The following is a 9,712-nucleotide window of genomic DNA, read 5'->3' on the forward strand; positions in this document are numbered from 1 at the left end:
TATCCAAATGCAATCTAGAACGCCTGTTACCATGCACAATTTTTCAGTCTGTTTCTACACTGTTCTTAATTGGTCAGTTTCTGATCAAAGGACTGCTGTTGATTGGATATTTTATGGGCAGCAGACCATTCTCAACACAGCAGTGACACTGACATGGTAGTGTCAGATTTGTACGTGTTATTCTGGTATATCAGACACAGCATGTTTCAGTGTGTGACAGACAGCGCCGAGAGTGGTCTACCACCCAAAATACACAGTCTTGTGGTCATAATTTGACTTCTGACGAAGAGATGGAGGATACCTAATTGCTTATGGCAACTGATGTGTGATAGCCTTTAACATACACACCCACACGCACATTAAATATATATATATATATGTCCATTCTGTTTTGCTGAAGCGGTCTAATCAAGTTTAAAGTAATGTAAATAACCAGAGTGCTCAGTCAGTAACTTTGAAGGGAGTCTCTCTGAGTACTTGGCAATGTTACACTGCCTCCTTGGAATCCAGTCAACTCCAGAAAGGTCACAGGCTTGACAGAAGAGAATCAGAGGTTTCAGTTGCATGAAGCGCTCCAGAAGAACTCAGTCACGCCCCTCTCCCCACATACACAGGCCTTTATACTCAAATATCAACCTTGAGCTCTTTGAACACTCATAGCATTTGAGATTTATGTGAGCGACAAATTCCGTGTCCATGCCCCTGTGGCGATAAATATATAATAATCGTGCACTCTGACGCTCTTCTGTGGAGCAGAGACGTTCCTGGCACATGGCAACTTCAGCTCCGCCTCTCGACGGTGCCTCCATCTCCAGTTCGGTGTGTGAGTTACGTACGTGACAGAGATCGGGTGTCCCTCAGCATCTGTTCTCTCCCCCACACACTCCGCCCCCCTTCGGCTAGGGTCCGGCCAGAGTCACATGGCACATGTTGCAGGAAATGTCATGTCTATCACAGCACGTCCAAACACGTAGCAGGTGCTGCGTGTGGTCAGAGACCCGGTACAAACCACGGCGCAGTGCCCCAACCGGACCTGCCTGGTGTTTGATGTGTGTTCTGTGGCCTAAATATACACCCAAAGAGCTATGCAGACCAGGGCTGTTAGAGTACAGATAAGCGTCAGTACTAAAAAAGACAAGCACATAGACTATACTGACAGTCTTTTGCAGATAGTAAGTTAGTGCGGGGATTTCAGCAGAACTCGAAACGGGACACTGTGAGTATTGGCAGCACATCGTAGTCTTGGTCCTGTAAGACCCCTCCCGGCCCAAGGACAGGACGTCTGCTCACAAGCCCACAGTCAGCACATCAGGGTGGGAGATGAACGGGTCCTACAAGCTGACTGACAGTATCTAGCTAGGCGATCTAACACTTTTCTTTTTGTTTTATATGAAGGCATTTAAGTTTTATGATATTTATGCATTATTAAAATATCTCGCATGGCTACATCAGCAGTTTTGCATATGTGGCTACACAGTAGATTTACCTGAGAAGCAAAGCTTGACAACAACAAAGAAATGTGAAATAGTTCGCTAAAGATGACAAAAGCAGTCAGTTTTTACCACATAGATTGTCCCTTACATATTTACAAGGAGCTCTAGTCCAAGATTCACAGTCATCTTATCAATCTTACCCATCTTACCCATTTTACCTTGGTCTCTCTTTTTAGATGTAAAGCACCTTATGGACCTTGAAACTCACTCACTCACTCACTCACTCACTCACTCTCACTTACTCATGCACACACGCATTCTTACACACACACTCACTCACTTTCACTCACTCACTCACTTATGCACTCACTCACACTTACTCATGCACGCACATATTCTCACACACTCGCTCACTCTCACTTATACACTCACTCTCACTCACTCACCCCCTCACTCACTCATGCTCAATATATTTCACCATAAGGTGTTTTTGGCACTGAAGCAGCTATAGTGTCTTCACATCGATGACACCGTTTGTCCTTCTTTTTCTGGGGAAGACACTGGTAATAATCTGAGTCATTCACCAGCTGCATGAGACAGCTTTCATCAATAACTTCTTTCCTCCGTTCGTCGTCTCTAGACGTTGCATACTGCCAGACACCCAGGACACAAAGCGGCCTCCATATGACAAAATGTCGACTGATTTTTTTCAAGGGTTGTATTATGCTGATGTTGAGTAAAGCGGATGCTTTATCGGCGGGACAATTACGTGGAGTCACACAGACCAGGGACTCCACACCTCACCTGACCGTGAAGATTCTGTAAAGAAAATCTGTGCTCATAACAAACCAGAGAACATCTTGACTTTGCAAAGCACTGATATTAAATGTGAAGGTGTTTATGGGAGTATTCAATTTAAAAAACAAATACAACTAAAGTATCCAGATTTCTCAGTGTACAGTATACCACTGTTAACTGTATTTCTCAGTGTACAGTATACCACTGTTAACTGTATTTGATCGATGTTGCCTTATATAGTCTATAAAAACATAGCAGTAACGGTCTCCTTCTGACAGTTAGTGTAACTCTACCGTCCTCTGTATGTCACACGTACTGTATTGCTGTGTTATTTGTATATGTACTTGTAGAGGTAAAATATGCTAATATAAAGATGTGTTACAAAGGTGTATCATCTCGGTTTCATTATGTGGAGATTGTGTCTTTTTCATACTTCATAAGGTCGCAAGTAAAGGAAGCTATGATTCTATAATTCAAAACAGTTTTATTAACGCATGAAACATAGAAGGAAAAATACAATTTTTTATAAATCTATCACATTTAATCAATGTTGGGCCCTTAAAATACTTGACTAGGAGATTCATACTTTTCTACTTTTGATGTCAGTCCACACTGTCCGCCGTCTCTGCCTGCTTTTTCAAGCCCCGCCCACACCACCAGCACACAGACAACAGGTAGATAGCCAGGCACACTGGCAAATCGTGCAAATAAGCAGTTATGAGGATCACAACCAAAGCTGCATACATCAGAGCCCTGGACACAAATCCCAGGGAACAGAACACCAGAAGGATCTTGCCCACTGAGGGGACAGCCATCGTGGGGGACAGGGCAGGGTGTGTCCCTTCTCCATCTGTCTCCTGGGCATCTTGAGTAGCCCTGCACCTCAGAGCCTCACCAGGGCTCTCAAAGCACTGGTCAGAGACAGGAAGGAGCAACGGGTCACTGTTGCCGGCAGTCTCTGTCCAGCCGAAAGTCCCAGAGGGGCTGCTGGTAGCATGAATGGTCAGCACCAGAGGGGGTTTGTGGGTATCCACGGTTCTGGTGCTGCTGGGCCCCTCCCCCGAGAGAGAATCTGTGTAGAAGTTGCCCTCCCTCTTCCTCTCCTCCGTCACCTCAGCCGCCCCGCTGGAACCTTCCGGACTCTCGGCCTTTGTATCTGAACTTTCACAATGCCAGTCAGCCGCCTCTATCTCTGCAGGCGCTGCTTTGGGTTTCGCGCTTGTGTCAGCATGTCGCTCTTTTAAGGGGTCAGGATACACCGCCGCCTCCTCCTCTCCCCGGGGCTCAAACGCTTCCAGGTCGTGACATTCAGTCCGCGTGTCCAATTCCTCTTTGTCAAACACCCGTCTCTCGCTCGCTGGAACCCCCAACGTCTCGGTGGTTTGCACTCGTGGGTCATTGGGTCCTTTGTTCTCTGCCGGCTCTCCCCTTTCTAGTGCTGTAGGGTCTTCTGAATGTGCGCTGGGAGTTTTCTCTGTGTTATCATTTCCTTCCCTGATGTTCTCTTTTTCCTGCCTTTCTTCCCCCTCTTCTCTCGCGTGCCGTCTTTGGAAAGCCCCGCCTCCCTCAGAATAGCCAATAGGCACTAGCTCCTCCCTCAACCCTGCGAATGTCAGACCCAGCGCCCCCTGCGTGTCTTTTCTCCACGCCTCCTCTCCGCCCACCTCTGGCAAAACTCCGCCTTCTGCTTCCAAATTCCCAAGCCCCTCGCCACCCTCGGTTTGAGTTGCCAGCAGGGACCCATCGTCGCCGATCGGTGTCCCCCAGAACGGGAGACCGAAAGGTGGGGTCGCAGTGGCACGGCCGCTCCCCAAGCCCCGCCGCTCCCGTGCTGGTTCCCGTTCAAAGCCACCGCTCCTTTCGGAGGCACACGTTGGTTTCACAGCGCACTCGTAATCCAACACCTCGTCTCTGACGAGTTCTGATCGGTCTGAGCGTTCGGACTCCAGACTTTCCATCGCTCCGAAGAGGCCGAGCTGGCCGTCTGTCGGCACGCTCTCCTGGGCGTCTCCCGTTGCTCCCCAGCCGGGCGGAGGTTCGTCTCCCGGAGCGAACGGGTCGCGTTCCGCGTGCGAAGGGAGCCGGATGGCGCGTGGCGAGCCCTCTTGTTTTGGAGCAGAAGTATCGGCGTCGGAGCGGTCCGTTCCGTTGAGGAAAACCTCCCAGGCATCGGCACACGAAACAGCTGAGCCGCCCACCGTTATCTGCTCCGCAGGGTCAACTGGGCTGATCTCGAAAACACCTGGACGGCCTACAGATGTACGGTTGCCCCGGTCCAAAGAAAGCAAAGGGTTCTGGCGGTAGGTCCGGGTGGGTGACGCGTCTTCATTCCGCCCCTGGTCACCGGACTCTTGAACATCATCAGATGTTTGCGGCCTCTCTGGAGCTCTGAGCTGAGGTGCAGACAGGACCACCCCCAACCCTGTCTCTGTGGGCTCTCCGGGGCTAGCCCTGTCCAGCTGGCCCTCCCTGTCCCTTCGGGAGAAACGGTCTTGCATGTGTGCCATCTGAGCTGACCGCCTCCTGCTCCGTCTCTCTACCTGTACAGTCACAAGACCACATTGCATTTAATCACTCCTCTATTTCTCCTTTTAATAAGTTATATATTAATCACTGCATAATTTACAGCAGTTCTCACATTAGGTGCCAAGATTAGTCGCTACTAATAAGATTATCGCTAATGGAGTTTAATCCAGAGGTTAGTCTAAAGAGAAATACCCCGTTTTGTTACTGCACACTGTACTGACTCATGCATTCACCCCTGCCCGTGTTTACATGTGCACGGCCTGCCCTGGTCGTCTGCTCCTAATAGCTTTGCATGTGACCCTCTCTTACGGGTGTGTTCCACGGCATCGTGTTGCTGCCCTGTCAGGGTCATGTGCCCTCTGAACCAGACACATACTGCATGCCACCCTAATCCCAGCGGCTCAGGGACCAGTGCCTTCGCACTCAGCAGAATACCCTAGCCCCCCGAAATGCCCGACAAAAGTCGATTTGTGCCAGCCGTGGCCTCCGTCGTCGTCTTTGAAAACCCAGCAATAGAGTTCTAAACTAAAGTGTAAAAACGCCACATCTCATCTGCTGTGGTGTGACTGACAGACTACGTAATTCACACAAACGAAAAAACAAGTCTTAAACATCTTAAATGTTAAATGTCAGGTTTTAGAAGAGCAAATGGCTTACCATGGCCAAACATATGACAAAACTTCACTGGCTGATCTGGGCTTAATATAAAGAAAGTACATTCAAACTAGTTAAAAAAAAACATCAAATTTCAGTATTTTACATATATAAAAGTGATGTAATGTCAATTAGAACACATTTTAGGCAAAAAAAACCTAATTAAGAATAGAAGATGAAGGCTACATTTCCAACCCCCACTGTTCCCAGTGTACAGCGTGACCTTTGACCTGTGTTTATGGTCTATATCCCAGTTCTGAGGACTGAGTGACCTTACCAGAGCTTTGCGGGATTCCTCGGGGGCCTCACTCGGACGGCTCGCGCTTTCAAGACGCGTGTTCCTCCCCTCGCGTGGCTCTGCGTCTGTGAAACAAACGGCGCGTGTCACGCTCGCAACCGAAACAGAACCCGAAGCTGGCCGGTGCGTGGCGCCGCTGGCCGAGACACCCACCTGAGGGCTCGCCGCTCACGTCCGTGGGCTTCGTGTCGGTGGAGCTCCTCCTGCTGCGTGCATGCAGGGTGGAGGAAACGACACAGCATCAGTCACAAACTGACAGCTACATCAGTGCAGAACAGGACCAGGACACCCGAACACTCACGCACCTTTTAATCCTAGCCTAGTCACATTTGACATGCAATGTTTTGGTGGTCAAAACTTTGTTTTTACTGTGTGGACATTTCAAAAGATGAAGTTATTACTCTTATCTTTGCACTTTTAGGTGACCCTTTTGTTTGAATAAATTCAGGCAATTGGAGTTCTTACCCAACGACCTTCAAGCAACTCTTTATCCCCTTACGATTATTCTCATCTGTCTCCTTTTCTCTCTCTCCCTCCTTCTCTCTCGGATCGCTCTCTTCTCTGCAGCGGCAGAAGAGCACGTAGTTTGCGCCTCCATTGTTGGCCCAGAAGGTTCCGGTTGAGGTTTCGTAGCGGAGGCAGAACTCCACCCGCGCCCCTTCCTCCCGGAACGGAGACATCAGTGGGAACCTGAAGGAGAAGCGGTCCGTCTCCCCGTCGCTGGACCCGGGCACGTACTGGGCCAGCAGGTCGAAGTGGCTGTCCCAGCCGTCGGTGGTCACGCGCGCGAACACGACCTTGTGGTACGACAGGTTGAGCACGCGCACGATCCCGCGAATGGAGGCGGTGTCGGGCAGGAACTCCACGCTCTCCACCTCCAGCTTGTTCTGTCGGAGGCGCTCGGTGAGCTCCTCGTTGGACGACGGCACGGCGAAGAACCGGGACAGGTGGTACCGCTTCCCGTCCTGCAGGCCCGCCGCACCACCGCCGGAACCGGAGTCGGAACCGGCGATGTCGAACTCCTTGACGGAGACCAGGTCGAGTCCGAACGCGTCTGCGAACGAGACCTTCCTGCGAGCGACGTACGACGGCGTCGGCGGCTCGGCTTCCGACTCCTCCGACTCGTCGCTGGAGCTCCGCGACGGAGACGTGGACTCCCGCCCAGCGCGCTCCTCCTCATCCTCATCTTCGTCCCATAGCTGGGGGCCGAGGGCTGGGGGTTTGGGGCGGCTGGGGGCCGCAGACGGTCTGTGCTCTTCTGCAGACATCCGTGAGCGGTGTGTGATGGAGGGACAGACCGGAGCGGCTCCAGTGCAGTGAAACCCCGCACGGCGTGACTGAGAGCGTCGGGTCAGGTTGCAGCCAACATTGTACCGTGAGCAGGGTGGTAAAAATAACTCCCGTTACCCATGAACCAGGCTGGTCTGCCCTCTGCGGACACCAACCTGGTCCAGTATGTGCTGTATTCCGGCCTTGCTGGACAAGACCGACCTGTAGGGCATTTCTGGTCTTTATTTGGTGTTATATAAGTTTATTCAGCCAAAGAAACACAGAGAAAATTGTGTTGTCACAAGAATGTGAGCCATTCATTTTGCTTACTGTGAATAAATGTTTTTGAACACACAAACAATTTGGTTTTAAGGTTATAAAGAAGGGATGTGATAGTTTCAGCATCTCTATTGCTTCACTTTGGAGTGAGACCTTTTCTCTCAGATGTGTGTTTTGTAAGGCACCTGACCCTACTGATGTGCAACCCTGCATTGCTTCAACTCGGCTATTTTTTCCTGACACCCTTGGTAGGTTTTCAAACAGCCCGTTGAGCTCTGTGACACTAATCTGTAACACGTCGTAATGTTTGACACCTACCACAAGGGGGCACTGTGTGACAACATTTAGGTTGGAGCCGCTTGACTTCAGCACTGTGTAGGTCCAGTTCTCATATTAGACCAATAGGTGGCAGCAAGACTCAACTCTTTGAGTCTCACGAGTCTTCAGCCTTCTGTGATTTTCAAAATCTTACAGTTTTTTTTTATTTATAATTCGACGTGCAGTTTCTCTTCGGCACATTTAAAATGATGTAAAGAACGAAAGGGGCTTAGAGTGCATATCTACAGTATACTCTGTATTTTAAGAGGAGTTAAGATGCATTTGAATTAATTATTTCTAAAATCTAGAATTTATTACTATTGAAACATCTGTTACAGGGTAAGGAACGCAAAATTGTTGATGCAAGCAAATAGATAAATAAGACTGTTTTATTTCTAGCTTTTAGTTAGCATATGGTTAAATCATGGATAAGCACTGACAGGATATTTGGTGTCCGGTAGGTTATTGATTAACAACTCCAAAAAGCTCAAATGTACGACATTTCTTGTAAATACAATGAAGTCAATTTTTTTACACTGTACAACTCGTGCATCAAGTATATTTTTAAGGGACAGACTGTTTATTTTTGGTTTTGTTTGAATATTAAAAAATCGTAATCGTAAACAAGTTCTTTAAAAACCAAACAATTATTTGTAGCCTTTGAATTCTACATTTCTGTTCAGGAGCGAAATAAAAGTGCAACGTTGTGATTGTTGTACCGAACGATGTATTGAACTGACGTGTTTTGTCTTCATATTTGTCAATAAAATTAACACGATTAGAAATTGCACTCCAACATTCAAAAGCCTGTGCTCTCTGTTTAGTCGTCTACTTTAGCTGAGTTCATGAGCACACCGTCCTGAATTATTTATATCAACTTACCATGGCAGTCAACACTGCAATATCAGTGACTTAACCCGCAATTAGTTGGGTTGACGGTCTCGTTTGAAAACTTATTCTATTTTTTTTTACCTTAAATGTCACTGAATATCTTATTTGAAAGAAAAAAGAAAGAAAAACTGCTTTAAGAAAACCACAAAGACTGAACGAGGTTCAGAGTCCATAACTGAAATTCTATTGTGATGTGCCCTAAACATTTTAACGACACTCCAGTGTTTGTTTTTAGTTCATTTATAGCACAAACAAAACAACAACCCACTCATTTTTGATCGTTGCTTACGTTTGGGTACATGTGAACGTCGTATGACATTTGACAGGTGTTAGTCATATATGGATTTTATTAGGCGAAGATAAAAATTTAAAAATAAAGACTGTTACGGAAAACCAAGTCACAGTTCGGCTCAGTTTATTTTTAAAAGAAAATATATAGACAGTTTGACTTTACTATAATAGGCCCAAAGGTTTTTTTCCCCCAGCTCCAATTCTTTTGTGGCCAACTTTCCAACACAATCTTTCCTCAGCAGCGTGCTATCACAGACGCCCATTTTTCTCGCCGAGAACGTAATAACGATGCTTAAAGATTTCAGGTGTACATAAAAAAAACCCAATAGCTTAAACGCAACTTCTCCCCAAAGTTTTTTTTTTGTTTACATAGCAGGTGGACATGACGTCACACGGGGTCGCAGTACTCAAAAAAATAACAATATCCAACTCCGCGCAAGTGCCTCCCCTGGGGCTGCATTCTAATAAGCTAGTCCCAAATACTTCGCGGAACACATCTTGATGTATCGAATCGTAATGCGAAAAACAAGCTACCGCTTGGCATCGCGCGTCATGCGAGCGCATTGTAACAGGAGTCGGTGTACTCTGCTTTTTCTGTTGCATTAGTAATAACAGCAGCACACCGACTGAAGACAGGAGCGCGAGACGGCGCGCGCGTCTCCGAGCGGAGGAATACCCAGCGTTTATTTACTCTGCGGCTTGTTGTTCGGTTTTTTTCCCCCCGTTTTATGATTAACTTGTTCGCTCGCGTGTGTGTGTTTGCCACAACACGGACAAGTGAGTGCCACTTCGCCTTTCCACGCGTGTTTTTATTTTTGGTTTCCCACGGAGGAAATAAACGCGTATTTTTGGTAAGTTTTCCACTCCGGCTCAGTGTTTATCGCTCTCCAGTCCTTTGAGTTTCACTTCAGCTGCTCCAAATTGTTTGTAGTCTATGAACGGTGAGACTGTTATG

At 47.7% G+C, this 9,712-nt stretch overlaps 1 protein-coding gene across 1 annotated transcript; it reads right to left on the reverse strand.

Annotated features, from left to right (window-relative positions):
• Positions 1–2,701: 2,701 nt before the first annotated feature.
• On the reverse strand, positions 2,702–7,157 carry ppp1r3aa (protein phosphatase 1, regulatory subunit 3Aa). The gene is made up of 4 exons (XM_076995173.1): positions 6,175–7,157; positions 5,863–5,915; positions 5,689–5,774; positions 2,702–4,771 (listed from the first exon to the last, which is right to left on the reverse strand). Exons 1-4 carry the CDS (start codon positions 6,975–6,977, stop codon positions 2,834–2,836), a joined length of 2,880 nt encoding a protein of 959 aa, XP_076851288.1. The 5' UTR covers positions 6,978–7,157; the 3' UTR covers positions 2,702–2,833.
• Positions 7,158–9,712: the final 2,555 nt, after the last annotated feature.

Source organism: Brachyhypopomus gauderio, unplaced genomic scaffold, assembly GCF_052324685.1.
Source record: "Brachyhypopomus gauderio isolate BG-103 unplaced genomic scaffold, BGAUD_0.2 sc184, whole genome shotgun sequence".
Lineage (NCBI taxonomy): Eukaryota > Metazoa > Chordata > Actinopteri > Gymnotiformes > Hypopomidae > Brachyhypopomus > Brachyhypopomus gauderio.

What these genes read in the sequence shown, in the direction of transcription:
- ppp1r3aa (XM_076995173.1), bottom strand. Translation starts at nt 6,977, where the DNA reads ATGTCTGCAGAAGAGCACAGACCGTCTGCGGCCCCCAGCCGCCCCAAA. An exon ending in CGTGAGCGGCGAGCCCTCAG is followed by an intron (nt 5,775 to 5,862) that starts GTGGGTGTCTCG and finishes TTTGTTTCACAG; the next exon opens with ACGCAGAGCCACGCGAGGGG. An exon ending in AGGAATCCCGCAAAGCTCTG is followed by an intron (nt 4,772 to 5,688) that starts GTAAGGTCACTC and finishes GTGACTGTACAG; the next exon opens with GTAGAGAGACGGAGCAGGAG.